This window comes from Pogona vitticeps, chromosome 1, assembly GCF_051106095.1.
Source record: "Pogona vitticeps strain Pit_001003342236 chromosome 1, PviZW2.1, whole genome shotgun sequence".
Taxonomy (NCBI): Eukaryota; Metazoa; Chordata; class Lepidosauria; order Squamata; family Agamidae; genus Pogona; species Pogona vitticeps.
This window is the reverse complement of record NC_135783.1, coordinates 71,955,367-71,977,127: the sequence shown is the minus strand read 5'-3', so window position 1 is coordinate 71,977,127 and position 21,761 is coordinate 71,955,367. Positions and strand designations below refer to the sequence as shown.

At 43.2% G+C, this 21,761-nt stretch overlaps 1 protein-coding gene across 2 annotated transcripts in view; it reads right to left on the bottom strand.

The window, feature by feature from the left end:
* CNKSR3 (CNKSR family member 3) overlaps positions 1-15,107 on the bottom strand; it is an 83,276-nt gene extending 68,169 nt beyond the window's left edge. Inside the window, exon 1 of one of the 2 annotated variants that reach the window (XM_072995079.2) lies at positions 14,739-15,107. In XM_072995079.2, the coding sequence (XP_072851180.2) occupies positions 14,739-14,790 (52 nt within the window). In that variant the 5' untranslated portion in view covers positions 14,791-15,107. The remainder of the gene's footprint in view (positions 1-14,738) is intronic. The other variant, XM_072995083.2, reaches the window with a different exon arrangement.
* Between the last annotated feature and the right edge of the window lie 6,654 nt (positions 15,108-21,761).

Sequence of the window (21,761 nt, the reverse complement as noted above, 5' to 3'; positions counted from 1 at the left end):
CGGTCTACAATTCTAGTGTTGTATATAATCACCACATACGGCAGCTTGGAACTGTTCAGGGGTGGGGGATTGTAACTCCCTGAATTCCCGAGCAAGCTTAGCCAGGGGCCACAATGGCTGGGGGGATTCTGGGAGGCACAGTCCAAACAGGAGATTTCCACCATGTGATACTGCCAAGAATTTCCATCAAGTACTCTGAAAGAATTCCTAGCATGTTTAAGATAGGAAACAGTAGAGAAATCTGTACAATATAAATCTGTATTCACTCGTCCCCCTTTTTTTCTTTTTCTTTTTCTGTGGCAGGGCAGCAGGTTTGGTTTGATTAAGAGCACCTGAAGAAACACATCACATGCTCTCAGTTCCCTGCAGAGTAAACAGACTACCCATCCTATTATCCTCATCCCATCCTATTTCTCCACCCGGCTTTTTCTTTATCCCTTGTAGTATGCTCGAAACCTATGGACTGCAGGGACTGGAAAACGGATACAGTTTTGTGATCAGCAGTCATCTCAGGTGCTAGCCCCAGAAAGAAAAAGAAAGGCCAGCTTCTTATGGCAACCTCCTTTTTAATCTTTTTACCTCAAAACCTATTTCTGCAGGGAAGCTTTGGACGAACACTCCCAGCCTTGCCTTACCGAGCCTCTTGCGACACCCACCTCCCATCAAGCCCCCACCTTGACTAATCACTTGTTCCCATTCTGTCCATCTAACCTAGACGGTTAAGCTCTCCTGGAAGAAAATGCGTTACTGCTGGGTACTGTTCGTATAAAACCTATCATACAGCACTTGCTCCTTTACAGCAGCAGTTCCCAGTTTGTTGTGCCAAACAGCGACATTCAGGGACACACTGCCAAGTCACACAGTTTGTAGGATTTGGTGGGTTTTAGCTTTCTCTTACTGTTCAACAAGCTTCTAGCATTCAATTCAGGCAGAGGAGTCCTTGAAGGTACATAGAACAATAAGACCTGCAAAAATGAGAATTAAGTTCTGTGTTTTTAAAGGGGGGGGGATTACACAACAATCAACATGTTACTTGCAGCTTGCCCAACATTCTCATATTTTTCTTGGAGGAGTGGCAATTAGTGAGCCTAGACTTATGTGTACACAGCAGTCATATATGTCACGCAGCAGAGCAATGGAAGCTAACTATACATTTTAAAGAAGCGTTTTGCTCAATTTAAAACCTCAAAAAATTATCTGATAAGATTATATTTATTTATTTAGTTATTTAATTTATATGCCGCCCACACTACCCAAAGGTCTCTGGGAGGCTTACAACATTTAAAATACAATAAAATTTAGAACAATTAAAATACAATTAAAATATATATAAAAATACACAATTGGTCTTTTCTCTGAGCTGTTTCTTTGCTTGTCACTGGGTGACAAAAGTTTTGTTTCTAGCCCACATTCTTCAGACAAGTCTCAACAACTTCCTTTGAGCCACTCTCTTCTGGCAAATAAGGGATGGTCCCCCGTTGACAGATGCATGCACACATAACTATGCATTATATTGCAATGCCAGTCTCCTGTTCTGTAGCTCTGCTAGCACAAGGGGAGCAGACTGCTACTACTTAGAGAGTCCTTGATTCAATGTCAGGCTGTGTGTGACTTGGGCACAGTGAGATGGTTGCACATAACCCAAAATCCAAACAGGAACTCTTGAATTAGCAGCAATCGGCTGCTGCCAGGTGATGTCACTCCTGTTGTGCCAGTGACGCTACAGAATACAATACCAGCCATTACCCTACATTATATTGCAAGCGCCTTTTTGCAAGACCACTGTCTTGAAATCTCTATAGATTTCAAGTTCCCTGAGAATCTAATACTCAGTGCCAACAGATGCAACTGTTCATGTTACTGATTCCAACAAAGGTGAAATATGCACACTAAGGTAAGGTTACACACTAGAATCATCCCTGTTTTCTACATATTTATTTGCATACAGCACCAAGGTCTGAAGATTGACTTCACTGGGCAAAAAGAAAATAAAATCTGCTTTTCCTAGGATCAATGCAATGACAACCAGGGTCGAATGTTTCCATAGTTAATCAGAAGTCTCCCTTGGGCCATCAGGGAGCGTGAGCAGGGTAGAAGAGGCTTCCAGTTAAATCAAGCCAGTCCTAGTAACAGGATCTTTTCTGGCAAATTGCCATTTGCAGCAGTGATGCTTAGAAAGGTACCTATCTGTGCCAGCAGGAATCAGGTGCCTACTTCTGCCCTGTTTAGCTGCCATTGGAGATCAAAAACCAAGCTATGCATGAAATTGGCACAATACAGCAATAGTTGCCTGCCATTGATTTCCTACTCAGAAAATGTGATACACCAGAAACTGTACACCCAGCTCCACAGTGGCAAGCAGAACTTGGAATAGTTACTTTCTGCAGTCACCAAACATGTTAGTTGAAGGAAGTCCAAGAGTTGCATCCAAAACCAAAACAAAACAAATCCTCTTCTCACCTCTGGTATCAATAAATAAAATACCTACAGAAAACTGATACAAACACAGGTAACAGTTTGATTCAAAGTAGATTATTCAACCTCCACAGATTCAAAGCATGCACTTTTGACATCAGACAATACAGTTCTATGGAAAGGGAATGGATAAGAAAACAGTGTGGTATGGACTAGTGGTATAGACTAACGAGATAGCAGCATGCTGCTCCACGTCTACACAACAAAACTGTAAGCAACATAATGGCTTCATATTTTCTTTCAAGCACAGAAGCAGTGGTTTTCTTGTGGTGCTAGAGCCACTTGCTGCTGCATCACACATTCCTTTTCACAATATCACTAGCACACCTGTGAAGGATAGTCATTCTCCTAAGTTGACCCACACTACTGCACCAGCACATAGTTACATGAACAGAACTACTCAATAGGAATAGAAGGACACACACACACAAATTAGGAGGAAGACACACAAAGAAGTGAAGGAATAAATGGGACAGGAAGACCTGAAACAATCTTTCAGAATTAAATGCTATTTTTGTTTTTTAGTCCTTAAGTCGTGTCCAACTCTTCATGACGTTGTGGACCAGAGCATGCCAGGCCCTCCTGTCCTCCACTGCCTCCCGGAGTTGTGTCAAATTCATGTTGGTAGCTTCAATGATACTGTCCAACCATCTTGTCCTCTGTCGTCCCCTTCTACTCTTGCTTTCACTCTTTCCCAACATCAGTGTCTTTTCCAGGGAGTCTTCTCATGAGATGGCCAAAATATTGGAGCTACGGCTTCAGGATCTGTCCTTCCAGTGAGCACTTAGGGTTGATTTCCTTCAGAATGGATAGATTTGGTCTCCTTGCAGGCCAGGGGACTCTCAAGAGTCTCCTCCAGCACCACAATTCAAAAGCATCAATTCTTCAGCGGTCAGCCTTCTTTATGGTCCACCTCTCACTTCCATACATCGCTACTGGAAAAAACCATAGCTTTGACTACGCAGACCTTTGTCGGCAAGGTGATGTCTCTGCTTTTTAAGATGCTGTCGAGGTTTGTCATCGCTTTCCTCCCAAGAACCAGTCGTCTTTTAATTTCGTGGCTGCTGTCACCATCTGCAGTGATCATGGAGCCCAAGAAGGTAAAATCTGTCACTGCCTCCATATTTTCCCCTTCTATTTACCAGGAGGTGATGGGACCAGTGGCCATGATCTTCATTTTTTTTATGTTGAGCTTCAGACCATTTATTGCACTCTCCTCGTTCACCCTCATTAAGAGGTTCTTTAATTCCTCCTCACTTTCTGCCATCAGAGTGGTATCATCTGCATATCTGAGGTTGTTAATATTTCTTCTGGCAATCTTAATTCCATCTTGGGATTCCTCCAGTCCAGCCTTCCGCATGATGTATTCTGCATATAAGTTAAATAAGCCGGGGGACAATATACAGCCTTGTCATGCTCCTTTCCCAATTTTGAACCAATCAGTTGTTCCATATCCAGTTCTAACTGTTGCTTCCTGTCCCACATATAGGTTTCTCAGTAGATAGATAAGGTGGTCAGGCACTCCCATGTCTTTAAGAACTTGCCATAGTTTGTCGTCCACACAGTCAAAGGCTTTCACGTAGTCAATGAAGCAGAAATGCTATTACAATATATTAAAATGATAAGTCAGATCAATAAATAACCCATTTGTTGACTGCATCTACCAGCTAGTATATAGTCTTTTGTTCCAAAAATTCAAAGGGAAGGTTCACTATTGAGGACACAACTGAAAAAACTACAGCACTAACAAAAAAAAATCTGGTAACAGAAGAACTGGAAGCTGGTGTGTGTGTGTGTGTGTGTGTGTGTGTGTGTGTGTGTGTGTGAGTGAGAGAGAGAGAGAGAGAGAGAGAGAGAGAGAGAGAGAGAGAATGTAAGTGTGACTATTGTTACTATAGCAAGGTTCTGAAAACAACAACTTTTACTTTGCAACAGCTGTGTAAGTTATAATTACCTGCACAGGTAAGTACACAGTTCTATCTTGAGAAGCATTTCAATAACACTACTGCCTAAAGCTAGAAATAGCAATTGAAAAACAGACCAAGTGCACTTCACACCTCCCATTATAGAAACTAAAAATCACAGATCAAACCTACACCAAAATCCATGAATTCTAAAGTCATAACAAGTTCCTAGTCTTCATGCAGGTGAGATGTTGCACAGAGAGGTCTGGGGTCTCCACATAAAGTTAGGTGGAAATGGTGTTCTAAACCCAGAGTTCCCCAACTCCCAATCCACAGCCCGTGCTGGTCCGTGACCTGAGCTGGACTGGGCTGCAGAGACAGACTTCCTGGGGCCCCCATATACACTCACCCCCGCACAGCTGATTCAAGCATGCATACATGTTCCATTGCGCCCATGCAAGTGCCTCGCTGCTGTTTGCGCATGCATGCTCGTTCACGCATGCGCACGAGAGCAGAGGGTGCACCGCCTTCCCCAGCCGGTCCGTGGGGTGAAAAAGGTTGGGGACCTCTGCTCTAAACTATATGGATGAAATTGCCTATAAACTATACATAAGCCTCCCATGCTCCTCCGCAGTGTGTGTGTGTGTGTGTGTGTGTGTGTGTCTGTCTGTCTGTCTGTCTGTCTGTCTGTCTGTCTGTCTGTCTGTGTAAAACCCAACTTATAGCAACCATAATAGGGATTTTCAAGGTAAATGAAATATTTAAGGGGTAGTTTTATCAGTTCCACTCCGCCAGTGAGTAGCCATGGCTGAAGAGAAATTTGAACCCTGTTCTCCTGAGACCTATGGGGGAGGATAACATTCCCTCTAATTTTTGCCAGCACTGGGCAAGGGGTTCCACCATCTGTGTGTGAGGTTCCAATGACAGTTCTCTGGGAGAACAAACTGGGGACAGGCCAAACTAATGGTAAAACAGAAACAACTGTTCTTACTCTATAACTATAATAGGTAGCACTGAAATAAAATTAAAGTAATAGAAACATGGAGCTTTGGTTCAGTGCCACAGCCTGTTCTTCACTAGCTGGCCCTATTGAAAACTGCAACAGATAGTTTGAAAGGTTATCCTTTCAAAGGCATTTCCTGGCCTGTTATGCAAGATCTCTTTCAATATATTTTTAACCTCTAGGAAACAAAGGAAATTCTTCTGCAACAGAATACAACAGGACTCATTTTCAGTATTAAAGAACAGACACAAAGAACTTGGGAAGCAGGAATGTAAAGGCACCCACGCAAGTGGACTTACATTACTTAATACCTAGCAACACCAGCTAAGTGCTCTCAAGCAAGCATTAAGAAGAACACAAGTTCAACAACAACAACAAGAGATGACATGATGTCCCCAAATGGCACTTCTTCCTATTTCAGTGCCCTATATGTTTTGCAGCATTAAAGAGTAAACAGCTGTGATGCAATTGTTTCATGGGAGAAAGTAATACGAATGCAAAACATGAAAAGCTTTTCATAGTAACTGGAAAAAAATGTTCAATAAAAATAACACCAAGGAGTATGACTTTTTTTAAAGCCAGCACCACGTGCAGAACTAGCGTGAGGGATTAGACTTTTTTATCCCAAAACTAAGGTTAAACCAGGACTGAGATGAATGGAGTTCAAATCTCCACTCAATCTTGAGCTCTAGATGAGTCACTACCTCTCCATGCAACCTACCTCTCATGATTGTCACAAGAATTTTTAAAAATGGATGGTAGAAGGAAGTATTAGCTATGTCACCTCTGTTCACATGCGCTGTAAATTCAAAACATATGCATGAGTATGCAGAGAGAGAAAAAGCAACAGGACACCTTGAACTGATTTGTCCCTGGAAGCATCAATGATAGTACAAAGTATATGGCAATAGGAGACTCACTAAAAGAGCACAGTAGTGCAAAATTTAGTGCTGTCATATTGCCTATGCTATGACAGAGAAAGAGAAAGGAAGTTCAGAAATTATCAGCACCTTTCCCATCCTGATGCAAAACAAAGATCCAATCCATATGCATCCACCAATGTCATTCACCTAGCTTTATACCTTGAAAAGTGACCAAGTTACCCCATGGTTGGAAATTTGGAGGTCACTTCACTACCATGGTTCACCATGATGTGCAGGTACTGTTTCATATGAACCAAGAAATTAGTTACCAACTTCAAAACAAGCCAAGAATATTAATTCATGGTGTCAAGTTGGTTCCACATATTCGGGTTTTTTTTTCAAAGCTGACATCCATCATTTTCCGGTTCAGCTACAGCAGAAAACCATGACTGATCAGAAGCTTCTTAGTTTGTTTGCTCCATGGAACAAATGAAGGAAGGACCTTCTTGTTCATTTCTTGGCTTCTTAAATTGAAGATTTGATCGTTCGAATGTGGCCCGCAAGACAAGAAATAAATGTCTACATCCCTTGGCTGATATTTGAATTGCTAGAGCTTACATAATAAGAAACATTGACTCCTATGTCACCCCATTTATTTATTTAGATTTATGTCCTGTATTATATCACAAGATGCAGAAAGAGGGTACAAACAAGCAATTCTGTCTATTTGAGACACATAAAATAATTAAAGCAATTTAAAACTATATGCAACTTGGTCACAAACATTAATATATATATTTCAGCAATTCATTATTTTCTCCCAAAAAAGAGAGCAGGTTTTGATTAACAGGCTTGATAACAGCACCATGGGTTCAGTTTTTGTTGTTGTTGTTTAGTTGTTATGTCGTGTTCAACTCTTCGTGACCCCATGAACCAGAGCATGCCAGGCCCTCCTGTCTTCCATTGCCTCCCAGAGTTGGGTCAGTTTTTAGGAGATCATTAATTCATAGACCATAACACATCAGCTTGCATTACATTAAAATGTTATTATAAAATATATGTTAAGGAATATGCATCATGACTGAAATGTAAAAATCAAATGGAGTTGGGTGTGAGTGACAAAGGCTCCTCACTATTGAATTAAACAAAGGAATTTTGTCCCTACCAATCTCTCTTACATACACACACTTTAGATGTAGACACTTAAGGATGCTGTACATTTATGGCACAGTAGCATCTGGCCAAGAGGAATCGCACCAAACATGTTTCAAATAATTGCCTGAAGGTCTCAATTTAGTGCCTGCATAAAACTTTCTTCCTATCAGTAGGCAGGTCTCACTAATTCCTCTGGCCTTAACACAACAGTGGAGTTGTTGTTACTGTTTTCACCCAGATTAATGTCTTTACCCAGAAAAACAGCCCATATGGTGCAGATCAGGGAGGGTGGTTTTACAGCAAAATTTGATGAGCCTTCTTAAAACATGAGCTGTTTATCAACACATGCCACTAATTAACAATTGTGTGTGTAAAATCTGAGGATGCTGGTTGATCACACAGTCATTATACTAGTGAGTAATCTTTAGAATGTACCTTAAAAATTGGTACTGAACATGCTAAAATGCTACCTACAAACATTTAGGCTTATTATTTATATGACCCATAAGATACCTTTTTTCATAGCAAAGCCTCAGGAAAACAAGCCAAGATAAACTTATGCAAAAATTAAAATTTTCCAAAAGAAGGTATGTTTGCTTAAACAACAGTGTCTTTTTTTTAAATTAGTGATTCAACTAACAGCTATGCTTGCTTGAATACTTTTGAAAAGAACAGGTTTCAAAGGGTTATATATTTTGGCACTTCTTGAAAATAAAAACTTAAAAGCAGATGAACTTGGGAGGATCTCTTATTTTTTCCACAAACTAGTGAGAAGATGGATAAAGTCACTCCCAATTATTTCCTCCAGCTTCTGCATTCCTGAAGCTTTTGATCTTGTGCAACATTGATACAAGAGCATCTGCGTACTAAAATTCCCAAGAGAACTAATGGTGTGAAATAAGCCTGTCTGAGAGCATGTTTATAGTACAGTGCTTTCCTGCCCTACAGTTCCAGTCTGCCGTATGCATATGTACGAAATGTTTACATAAACAGTTAAACTAGACAGCAAGGGGAGTTGTGATATAAAGGTAACAAGTAACAGTACTGATTCTGATTGCTCCCATGTCCTCCCAATTTTTGCACATGTGGATGCAGGTCCTGTTTAAGCAAACAATAGTTCTGAAAAACAATGCACATCTTCTTAAAGATCACAAATATTTGGGATTTGACTTTTCCATCTTGGTGCCTTCCAAATGTGTGGGATTTCAAGACCCACCATTAGGGATATGCCTTTTGGAGTGACAGACTCGCACCTATAGACACTTAAACTTCACTCATCTGAAGAAAAATGATTGCTCCATGGCCTAGCTCTAGACTATTTGTTAAAAAAGGAAGCGACCTTGGTGCTAGCTGGAAGTCTCCTGGCTGAAAGTCTCCAAGCTAGTACCAGGACAGCTTCCTTTTCTAACAGGAACCTAAACTGGAACTTGACCCAACTCCGGGAGGCAGTGGAAGACAGGAGGGCCTGGAGTGCTCTGGTCCATGGGATCATGAAGAGTCGGACATGACTTAACGACTAAACAACAACAACAAGCTGGAACTAGGCCATGGAGTTCTCAAGCTAGGCCTTTCTCCAAGTAAGTGAAATGTTGGTGTCCTAGAATTGAGAGTTTGGAAGCTGGAGTAGAAAAAATGTGAACATTATCATAGGCATCCTTCAGTCTCGAGAGACTATGGTAATGTGCTCTGTATGGAGAATTTGGAACAGCGTCTAGTGTGGCTGAGAAGGCCAATTCGAGAGTGACAGTCCCTTCCACACTGAAGACAAATCCAATCTGTCCCCTGTCTGGCTCCCTGCTTTTGCTGCTTTTGTGACTTCCTCTTTGCCTCGGCCTGCTGGGCAAGGGTCTCTTCGAATTGGGAGAGGCCGTGATGCAGTGCCTGCCTCCAGGCTGAACGCTCAGATGTCAGGTTTTCCCATCTGTTGAGGTCTATTCCTAAGGCCTTCAGATCTCGCTTGCAGATGTCCTTGTATCGCAGTTGTGGTCTCCCTCTGGGGCGCTTTCCCTGCACTAATTCTCCATACAGGAGATCCTTTGGAATCCGACCATCAGTCATTCTCACGACATGCCCCAGCCAACGTAGACGTCGCTGCTTCAGTAATGTATTCATGCTGAAAATTCCAGCTCGTTCTAGGACTACACTGTTTGGAACTTTGTCCTGCCAGGTGATACCAAGAATCCGTCGGAGGCAACGCATATGGAAGGTGTTCAGCTTCCTCTCCTGCCGTGCACAAAGGGTCCAGGACTCACTGCAGTACAGGAGTGTGCTTAGGACACATGCTCTATAGACCTGGATCTTCGTATGTGTCGTCAGCTTCTTATTGAGCCATACTCTCTTTGTGAGTCTACAGAACATGGTGGCTGCTTTGCCAATGCGTTTATCCAACTCGACATCTAGAGAGAGGGTGTCAGAGATGGTTGAGCCGAGGTACACAAAGTCATGAACATTATATCCCTCCCTCATCATACTCAACTATCATGCCCATTCCAAGGAATGATAAGAGCCCTGTATGTCTGAAGGACCCACCTCAGGGAATGCTGAATTGAGATTTCTTGTCAGAATTTCAAAACTGAAGAACTCCTCAAAACATCTTTCATTTTTTTTCCGGATTTAAATTCATCTGCGCACAGAATGAAACCAACAGACACCACTTCACCTTTTGCCTTTTAATTTATCTGTGGCTTCTGATTTTTCACTATTCTAAGAGGCGCAAAATCAAATCTTTTGAACAGAGGAGTGGTTTTGACAAAGAGGTTAAAAACTCTATTGGAAGCTGATACGTATCTTGCAGGAATTTATAATCAGGGGTTGGACAAGTTGCTGTTCTTAGAATACAACTCCACAAATCCCTCAGGCATCAAGAGGGATTCTAAGATTAGGAGTAAATCAGAAACAAAACAAAACAAACAAAAAACGAAGCCACTCATCCAAGTTCTGGTTGCACCTTCCTAACAGAATACACCTTAATTGCTGGGAAAGCTGCCTTATGCAGAATGAATTCTTTCCCCCATAAAGCCCATCTATATGTCCCCTCTAACTGGCAGAAAGTCTCCTGGGTTCCACATATTTTCTTCTCCTTCTCATTGCCAAAGCTTGTAAATAGTCCCAGGTTATTGCAGGCAATATTAAATCCAATAATGACAGACTGTAGGAGCAAAAATGTCTAGCATGTTAGTCTCTGTACAGCTATTTCTGAAATGTATAGCCTTCCTTTCAGTCCCCAAGAGAGCAGATATAACAGGATTAAAATGTAAAACTTTGGTTGGAAATAACAACTTACAAAAGCTTTGCCAAAAAAGGCATTTTTCTTGGCTATGGATTCAGAATGAAACATGACACCAATGTGATTATCAAGCTACTTACATGCTTTTAAATGACACTTGTGATGTCCAAAAGCAAAGAAAGTGATTAGCATGTGCCTGTAAAGAGTTCACTTTTTTTTTTCCAGCCCACTGCTTTATTACAAACTCATCAGGCACAGCATACCATTAGGAACTCTTTTGATGTTCAGCTGAGAGGTCAGTTCACACTGAGAGCATGAAAAAAAGGGCATTCTGTCAGCTAGGAACCCCTCCTGTTCAAAGCACACACATCCCATAGGAAAGTTAAAGCCACTCACTGTGGCTAGGCCAGACCTTGATTAATTAGGGGAGGCTCCACTAAAATAAACAGAAGAAAGCAAACTATGTTATTACTGGAAGCAAATCAAGTATATCTTTAAGCTAGAATGGGGAAAAGTTACCTTTTTTGGAATACAACACTGGCCATGCCGGCTGCAGGATGCTGAGAGCTGTAGTCCACAAAAGGGACTTTTCCTATTTCTGGCCCTGAGAGGCTATTGTTGATTCTTGCCAATGTTTTTTTAAGAAGTGAGCAGAAGTGAAAATGGACCGTGAAGGTCTTTTTAACCCGGGATTAGAAGTGTCACACCACAGCCAGGAGTTTTAGTAAAGGCAAGGCTCAGCAACACATTTTGTGACTAAACTTCAGTTCCTAAGGTAAATGAATTTAACAAAGTTCACAGAAGGATCCTTCCTTTCCCGTGTTAGAAGGAACCTGTGATGTAGGGCCCATGTCATACTTTTCTATCTTTCCTAAACCCCAACTCCTCACCCATCCCAATGCCATTTTACGCAGTGTTTTTCTTTGTTTTTAAAAGTTCAGAGCACTTCACCAGCACACCATCGTGTAAGGACTACTAACAGAACTTTTAGAGGGTAGGTATTATTGCCATATTGCAGAATGGAAAGCAAGAAGAGGGTAATACCAGCAATGAAAGAAAGTCTCAACACAATTTACTGTGGCTACAGTAAAATTTGAACCGGGAACTTCCAAGGTAGAGCACACCACCTCTTAGGCAGTATACCATTAATCCTTTCCACTAGCAACCTATTCTGTATCCAAAACAGTGTATTATCTTATCTAGCATGGGAAACATTGTTAAATAATAATAAGTCATTGCTTCAGCTGCTACTGAATGCTGCTCTTGTATAATTGATCACAATCTGACCAGATCAGTAACATTTGCATAATTTATGCTTACAGTAGGTTAACATGCATTTTTTTTGTCTTCTGAATTGCAGATCTTTGGTTTCTGGTTTGCAAAAGAATCCAAAACATTAGAATTCCAGTGTGTCTCTTCAAAACAGCAGGACCCCCTTATGAATCCTGTGGTCCATTACTAACCAGAAGGTCCATGAACTGAATGGGAATGTTGCTGTTTTTGAATTGCCAAGTATGGACCAGCAAAGTACATTTTCATTACAACGCTATCATAATACTCCACGTGCAGAAAGCATGGCCGCTACAGGTCTCTTTTTGGGAGAAGGGTGAGACAGAATTAAAGGAAATAAATAAAGAAGAATAAATTTTCTAATCCAGGAAAAATTACTTGAAAGAAGATAGAGTAATTTAGAGACTGTGCATGAAGTTACAAGGCAGCTCCAAAGAAACCTTCCATACTTATGTGAACAGATGAAGCCTCAACATGAGCTTCAATGTTTTCAAGGGCAAAATATCAATTTAAATACTGTACAAGCTTGAAAACTCCGCATCAAGATCAATGTATGGCCAACCTATATGTCCAGACTGTGCTCACCTAGTGCTTCCAAAGATTTCTCTACCAAACTATTTTTAAAACTTTTTGGCAGTATTAATTGTTCATACATGAGAGATTGGCTCTTTTACTTTCATTCATTACTTGACAAATCAGAAACGTAACTGTTTTTTGCAGTTCCTTTACATTACCTTTTTGAAAGCAGGCTCTGCATTAGCAGAACACATGACTACTAGCAGGAGGGACAGAACCGGGGATAAAGTTCAATTCAACACACATGAGATAGAAAGCTATCCAACTGGAGAGAAAAAATACATACTTTCCTGAAAGATGATTTAACTACACTGATTTGCAAGCACTTGAGCCAAGAATGAACAGTAAAACCATGAGAAGTTGGCAAAAAGGATAGAGAACAGTTTCTTTAACAAGCAGACACACATCTCTAACCTTCGTCTTACTAATTCGCCAAGTAACTCTTCAGGTTGGAGTGAGCATTTCGAAATGTAATAATCAGTCAGGTCCACAGATGCAAAATGAAGGTGGGCGAGAATCCATTATTTGACACTTCTAGATACAAAGCTTTAATTGCAGTATGACGGAGCATCCAATTTGCACTAAATAATACTGAAGAGTTGTCCCATAAAGGAGGCAAAATCAGGGATGTTTTATAGCCTAGCTTAAGATCTTTATGCATTTTGGTAGACCAACTCAACTGGTTGATACACATTCAAAAACAAAACTTGAGAGAAACCAGGAAGACTATATATGGGGAAAGCAAGGGTCCTAAGAACCATTTCTGCTATGATACATCTGTGTTTCTTCCTGCCTTCAACTCACAACAAGGTCTAATCTAAATAATCACAGAGTACACTTTATTTGAAAACATAATCCACAAGGAATGTCCAGTCATATAGTTGCTTCTGACTATACAGTGTGGGTTTAGGAAGCATTCATCTCCCTCATGGGAAAATAAATGAAGTTAAAAGCTGAAGTTAATGACAGGACCTTTATGGAAGTTAGTAATTAACAGAGTTGCATTCATTAAGTGGGAAATGACTCTAAAGCTCATAAGGAAAACAAGAAAACTTGAAGTGCTACCTAGTGCAAGTCTGCGCACTTTTGCTCCGGAGTGTGCCCTGCCCAACTCAAAATGACCTCCACCCCAGAAAGTGTGCACTGCACCCCCAGTCTCAATGTTAATTGGTCATTTGTGTAGAAATATAACCAGCCGGGAATAGCACATGTCTTCAATGGGAAAATTCTATGGAGCCTCAGGCACATTTAAGATCACACACAGATTATTATGAACAGACTACTGTATACAGAAGGCAGTTTTAACTGTTTAATTGTTTAAGTTCAAGCCATAAGGACAACACAAGGCTGATAGACTGGTGCTAGCAAATGTAAAGCGTGTCTTTGTTATTACAAAAGCAGGATGTTATCACTACTTCTCTTCCCTCACTCATGTGGTCTGGAAAGTACACTTCAGTCTCATCTAACCCGTGTTAGGTAAAACTTCGTGAAGTTTGTTTTTGTTCTGGTGAACACAAAAAGCTTGCAGAAATCCTAAAAGGGGAAGAGTAAGCAAATCAGCAGTTCAGGATTTTATGCCAACCTGCAAAAACACGTTCAGGGCAGCGGCTGGTTTATTTGTTTGCTTACTTACTTACTAACACACGAGGGACAGGCTTTTCTCGTTAAGGGCCCGCGCGTGCGGGCGGTTGCCTCTGTTTGTGTGTGCGTGTGTGCGTGTGTGTGTGCGTGTCTGTTGCCTGTGTCTGTGTGTGCGTTGCCTGTGTGTGTGCGTTGCCTCTCTCTCTCTCTCTCTCTCTCTCTCTCTCTCTCTCTCTCTCTCTCTCTGTGTGTGTGTGTGTGTGTGAGTGAGTGTGTGTGTGTGACCAACAGAGCGCGGGCAAACAGATCTTGCGAAGCACTTTCCGTACTAAGAGCAATACAGTACTTAATTGAAAGTATGATTCCCTCCGGACGGGGCGGACAAACAGTCCTTCTTGCGAGGAAGAGGGGACAGGAGCCAGTCAGGAAAGCAGGAGGACCCGGAGGCGGGAGAACGGGCGAGCAAGGGGTGAGGAGGTCAGGCGAAGGGCTCCCTCCCCCTTCCCCGAAGTGAAGCAGGAAAGTTTGGGAGGAGGAGAAGTAGAGGGGGCTGGAAGCCGTCGGAGCAAACCTCTGCCCAGAGGGGGAAAAGAGAAGGAGGAAGCTCTGCCCCGGAGCCAGACTCGAAGAGCCAAGAGAGGAGCAGCCGGAGTCCCACATCTTACCCTTGGTCCACTCCACTACTTGCTTAGGGCTCCATTTGGTTACGGGCTCCATCCTCCAACTGCTCGGTCCAGCGCTCGGGAACCCCCCGGCCGATGAACCCTGCCCTCTCCCTCGCCCCCACCCGCCGGAGAGCCCGAATCCCGGGGAGCAACGCCTCGCCGCCACTACCGCCGGCTGGCTCCCCTTCGCCCCTGAGCACGGCTTCCCCCCTTTTGGGCTCCCATCTGAGCAGGCGGCGGCAGCGGCAGCAGCACCACCACCACCAGCAGCAGCAGCAGCAGCTGCCGAGGTTCCCGCCCTCGCCGAGCCGCCCCGCTGAGTCCCGCCCCCTTGGCCGGGGGGGCCAGCCTCTCCCGCTCCCTCCGCCTCCGCCTCCATGTGCTCGGAGGGAGCTCCCGCTGGCACCGCCCGGGCAGAAGCAGCCGGGAGTGAGGCGGCCCTTGGTTGGCTCCGGCTCACGCCTCGTTTCGCCGCAGAGGCTCCTTTCCCGCGGCGGCTGCGCCCCCTGCAGGAGAGAAGGAAACGCGGCGGAGTCGACTCAGGTTACACGGGGGAGGTTTGGGGACGGAGGGGGGGGCGCTTTTCGGGCTCGCCGCTTTTTTTTTCCTCCGCTCTGGCTGCCAGCCCTGGCGCGGGCAGGCGGGCGGGCTCGAGTCGAGAGCGAAACTGCGGAGCGGTAACGCGCCCAGGCCGCCCTCCTCGCCCACGCGGGCCCGGCGCTCCTGTCAGGCGGCGCAGCTTCGCTTTGCTTTGTGTGTGGAGGGCGCCGCTGGAAGTGGCTGCCAGAGAGGACTCCGAAAGGGAAGGAGCAAAACAACGCGCGACTCCCGAGCTGTGGAGAGTCCGTTTGCAGAGGTTCCCTCATAGGAGAATGTTGAAAGCCGCTGAGAAATAGACATTCATAAGTACAGAAAGCGGGGGTTTCCATTACACCTTTGCCCCCACATACACACTTTTTGCAGTTCTGATGTTTTGGACTACAACTTCCATCAGTCTCTAAGCGCTCGCCCGCGCGGGATGGGTCAGAGGCATTTATAGGTCAAGCCATCGGGAGGGTTGCCAAAGCTTCCCCACTCCTCGTTGATCATCCACTTGTTGCTGAAGCATGTGTCTGGGCTGCACCGGTTCAGACTATGGATGAAGGTGACAGATATGATAAATGACTTATTCTGCAAGGAAGCGCTGAAGGCTAGAAATTTCCCCCATCATTTGTTTTCCATCTTGTGATTTTTTTGGTAGTAAAAAGCATTTGATCGTGTGAACTTTCTCCATGAACTCTGAAATAACACATCCCAGACATGGGTTTTTATGCCTTGATGAGACCCTTATTTTACTTGTAAAATTTAATTTCAGTTTTCTTCACAAAAACAACCCCATCTAGGGTTTTTTTTTACATTCAATTTTTTTAAAAAATTTTTAACAAAAAGTAATGAAGAACAGAGAAGCTGAAAAATACCTAACAAATGGCAGGTGTTAGAATAAACTAAAACAAAGCAGAAATAAATTAACTTCAGCTAGTTCCAGATGTGGTAGAAAGCCAGGTTTTACCTGGGACTTGAAGGAATAAAGTGAATTTTTTTGAGAGAGGTCATTCAGTAAAAGTAGTGTCACCACTGAAAAAAGGCATCCACAAAGCAACAGCTAGTAACAACAGAAAGAGAAGGACTTCAGAGGCTGAACAGAGTGGACGAAGGAAGATAATCTTTCAAACTCTTAGGCCTTAAATCATTTAAAGTTTCAAAACTAAATTTCATATCTTAAACATTTTCAGAGTTTTTGAATTCTGGTTAAAAAAATCTCTAGCTGTGTAGTAGAAGGACTGAGACTTGCAAAGCAGAATTAGCTTCAAGTCTCCCTAGACTAGACCACCTCTTTTTGTCTCATCAATTGGCATTCCCTCTAAAACATTGGCAAGAGAAAGAATAAAAAGATTTCATTTACCCACAGTTGAACAGATAAAAAACAACTGCTTACAATGACAGGCCTCAACAGACTAACAGCCTCCTTAGAGTAGACTCCTGCAGACTGCATTATAACGGCACTAAAAGCACTTAACTGCCAGCAGACTAAAAAGTTAAGGGGATAAGACACTTAAGCAGAGAGGCTCTCTTCAAAATCAAAGGCACGGAAGGAACAATTGGTTACTGCTGCATTAGTTGATAGTCATCCCAGCCCAAAAAGATCCCTTCCAGTCAAACTTATCTTTAGTTCCTCAGCATCTCCCCCTTTGCCTCACCATTGACTCAGGATGCAAGGAGGAGATGCTGAATAACTAAAGACAGGCACTCCTCCTCCACACCTCTTTTTTCTGGTGACTGAGAGCTCAGCCAGGATCCCAGTCCAGGCATTCTCTACATACTTGTAGTCCCCTGACATGCAAAAGATGGGGTTCCGCTGCTTAGCCACTTTGCCCCACACCTCTTCTGACTCAGTGATCCATTAACTCCATCTAGCCCCCTGCCTCCCCTTTCTCCCCCACCTTTATTCCTGCCGATTGCCTGCTAGTCCCTCTTCTACCTCCTTGCTCAGACGGGTCTTATCATCTGCTTCTAGGCCTCCTCTTCAGGGTTACAGCTTCTGACAGGCCCTCCAGGGGTCATGGGCTAAGGGCAAATGGCACACCAGGGTTGCAGATAGCAATTCCCTCACACTGGCATACCTTTTCTTTGGGAGTCGGAGATAGTCGGAGATAGTCTACATACCCGCTCACATATTATCAAACCTCAGGCCTAACCATAAAGCATGACCATAACTGTGTAGGCCTTCATTTAACAGCCACATTTATAGGTTGGTGATTCTGCTGCATCTTTTATTAACTTTTTTTCTTGTTTTCCTACTCCAGTTGGAATTGATCGTTTGATAGCTTTGTTTGCTGCTACAGATGCCAGCTCTACCCTCACATTGTTAAGTCCAGTAATTGTGTTGCCAGAATAAATACTCTGGCAACACGATTACTGGACCAAGCAATGTCAAACCAACATGAAAGGGACTTCTACCTGTTCCTCTACTGGTGTTATTTATGCCATCTTTTGCCAACAATGCCCATCTCCACTCTAAATAGGACAGATGGGACAGCCTCTATTCACAATAATTAACGAAAATTAACTGACATAAATCAGACATCAGAAATGGCAACAGACAGAAACCTATTTCACACCAATTTAATTCATCAGAACATTCTACACATGAATTAAAAGTGGCGATTCTGGAAAAATAAGCTACAGAACAAGAATCCAGGGAGAGAGATATAAAATATATACACATCCTATTTATTTATTTATTTATTTGTTTTGATTTATACCCCACCTATCTGGACCACTGGACCACTCTAGGCGGCTTCCAATATAAAATTAAACAATAAACACAACAAATACATAGATAATACAAAACAACTACAATAAAGTGAAAAGTAGAGAAAAAAGAAGAAAATCAAGAATTGGCTGGAGGGAAGGCCTGAATGAACAACCATGTTTTTAATTGGGTTTTAAAGATGCCCAGCGTAGGGGCCGCGCGAATCTCCGGAGGGAGATTGTTCCAAAGGCGAGGAGCCACCGCCGAGAAGGCCCGGTTTCCTGTCTTCTCCTTCCGGGCCTCTCTCGGCATCAGGCTCCTCAGCCTCACCTCCTGACTTGCGTGGGTGATCCGGGTAGACCTTGGTGGAAGTAGGCGTTCCGCCAAGTATCAAGGTCCTAAACTGTTTAGGGCCTTATAAGTAAGCATCAAAACTTTGAAGTTGATGTGGAAGCAGATGGGCAGCCAATGCAATGCGGCCAAGCGTTGGAGAAATGTGATGGTGTTTTCTCACTCTGGTAAGGAGTCTAGCCGCCGCATTCTGCACCACCTGAAGTTTCTGCATCAGCCTCAAAGGCAGCCCCACTTAGAGCGTGTTACAGTGGTCTAATCTTGAGATTACGAGCGCATGTACCAAGGTGGTGAGCGCCCCCGTGTCGATGTAGGGTTGCAGCCGGGCAATCCGCCCGGCTAGACATCCATTTCAATGGTCTCAGTATAAGCCAAGGCTTTTTAGTGCACTACCAAATATAAACACTACAATAATGTGTATTCTCGAAGAGACAAGAGTTCTAACTCCTGTCCTCTGAAGATGACAGCCACAGAGACTGAGGAAACGTCAGGAAGAAAAAACATCAGACTATAGCCAAACAGCATGAAAAACCTACAACAACCACTACAATAATTGTAATGTACTGCAGCGGTCACCAACCTTTTTGGGACTGCGGACCAGCTGAGCCTCCGAGGAAGGCGCCCCCCCCGCAGGCACACGGGGTGCGTGTGTGCTTTCAGGTGCATGCGCAAAGCGGTGGGGGAGCACCTGCCAGCATGAACGTTCCCCCACCCCTTCGTGCATGTGCAGGTGCACCTGCACACCCGCCCGCACACCAACCCCTTCACATGGGCATTCAGGTGCATGCATGAAGGGGTGGGGGAGTGCTCACACCGGTGCTGGCACACACACACGTGCACAAAGCAGCTGTGGGGAGGGGAATGCGTGCGGTGGGCAGGAGGTCTGCGTGGCCCGGTCCGGCTCAGGTCACGGACCGGCACCAGGCCGCGGACTGGGGGTTGACAACCTCTGCTGTACAGTATCTTCCATATATATTTTCCTCCTTAACAGATCCACCTTAAATACTTCAAAAGCAAACCAAAGATTCTTAACTCATTGCCATGTTGCACTTGTGCTCATCCATTGCCTGGGGTAATTCACGCACCATTGTAGCTACTTATAAAACATCCTGTAAAGAAAGGGTCATTAGCAGCTGTAAAAGGCCAATCTCCTCAGTATAATTAGCATGCATATTATTCTACTGTTATTATTCTATGGCAAAGGTTCTTGCATCTTTTACAACACAATCTTCAATGGAATATACCTATATATTAAAGAGGCTATCATCTCACTATTAGATACCCACTGACTTTCTTACCAGCCAACCACAATCTGTATTTTGATGCCATGTATAAATATTTGCCGATGGGGACGTGGTGGCGCTGTGGGTTAAATCACAGAAGCCTCTGTGCTGCAAGGTCAGATGACCAGCAGTCATAAGATCAAATCCACGCAACGGAGTGAGCCCCCATCACTTGTCCCAGCTCCCACCAACCTAGCGGTTCGAAAGCATGTAAATGCGAGTAGATAGATAGGTACCACCACAGTGGGAAGGTAACAGTGTTCCGTGTCTAGTTGCGCTTGCCACGTGACCACAGAAGATTGTCTTTGGACAAATGCTGGCTCTACGGCTTGGTAACGGGGTTGAGCACCACACCGTAGAGTCAGACATGACTGGACTAAATGTCAAGGGGAACCTTTACCTTTACCTATGTTTGCCATGTTATCTCTCTCATGTCTGATGAAGCGGTCTTGTCTAAAAAAAGCGCATATAAAATATAAAAGTCTTTAAGGTGTCAGCACATTTTTTTATTTTTTCCTTTATTTTTACTTTGTTTTCAATTATAATACTTGTCCATATTAGTATAGTTTCTCTATGCTGTTTAGTATACACAAGGACTTTAATTTCCAGCGGAGCTAAGTAGTGTCCATCTTCATTTAGTCTATATTTCTCTCTTGAATTGCACAGATCTGAGCAGCACAGTTTTGGTTATACAGATTTTTAAAAATAAATAAATAAATGTTTTACTAAATAAATAGATATCCAATAAATAAATATCTATAAAAACTGTATTGCTCTTCATCTCCCGGAAGTGGCCTGAGAAAGATGGGTCTCAGACTTATCAAGGCCCTTGTTGTTGGCGGTGCAGTGGTCCCCAGTCTGATGGCAGTAGCCCAGCTGACCTCGTCTCCTAGCATAGTGGCTCCCAGTGGCAGCCAGGGAGGGTGTTGGGACATGCTGGGAGGCTGACATGGGTCAGGGGACATCATAGTGTCATGATGCTCCATTGGAGCAGGGAGGAGGAGAGACTGAACTTCCATTTTCCTCATCGGTTAGAGGCTTTTTCTGTCCTTTAGCTGCCTTTGTGTGTTTGTGTTTGTTAGTGTGTATGTGTGTGTGAGATAGAGAGTGAATCAATTGTTTATGCTTTGTAGTTATGTTTTGGGAGCATACAAGCTATACACAGATTTTGAACAGCACCCCTAAACACAGTGCTGTTGAAGGGAGAAGCCAAGCATATTTACTTGTTTAGTAAATTATTTCTTGTCTTTAACATCTGCAGAATTCTGATTTTGATGTCATGAGGTAGTATGCTTAATTGAGCCTGTTTTGTCTGCCCCTCTCAAATTCGGGCAGGTGTTGGATTTGTTTCCTTGATACTTTATTGTTTTTTGCCCTTTCCTAATTTGTAAATTGCATCATTCTCTCTTTATTTGTCATGACATGCCTTTTTGAATGCCTTGATCTGTATGCTAGCTTAAAATTATGATTTTAATAAAAGTACATTCAATACCTGCTTGTGTATCAATAAAAGTCTTTCACTATAAATCCCCAAATCGTAGGTGGACTTTTGCCAGGATCTCCCCACCCACTTTCCATAAATGCTATAGTTAAATAACAAGTCTAGCTGTCTGCTCTATTCGATCATGCTACAGTGTTGGTATCTCTATCTGTTAGGTAAAATTTGGAATAAAAGCCAGGCTGGACTTCTCCCTCTTGTCCTTTTGTCATTAGGCAAAGACTTTCTCTTTCAGGCAGGCATTTAAGCAGTAAGTTAACTCAGGAATTCTGGTTTTTAACTTATAGGTTTTTTAATGTTTTTCAATTGTTTCTGTACTTGAGTTTTTTTAATATTTATTTATTTATTTATTTATTGGACTTATATACCGCCCCATAGCGCTACAAGCACTCTCCAGGCGGTTTACATTTTTTTAATTGTACAGGCTACACATTGCCCCCCCAGCGAGCTGGGTACTCATTTTACCGACCTCGGAAGGATAGAAGGCTGAGTCAACCTTGAGCCGGCTACCTGGGACTTGAACCCCAGGTCGTGAGCACAGTTTTAGCTGTAGTACAGCGTTTTAACCACTGTGCCACGAGGCTCTTAATGTATGTTTA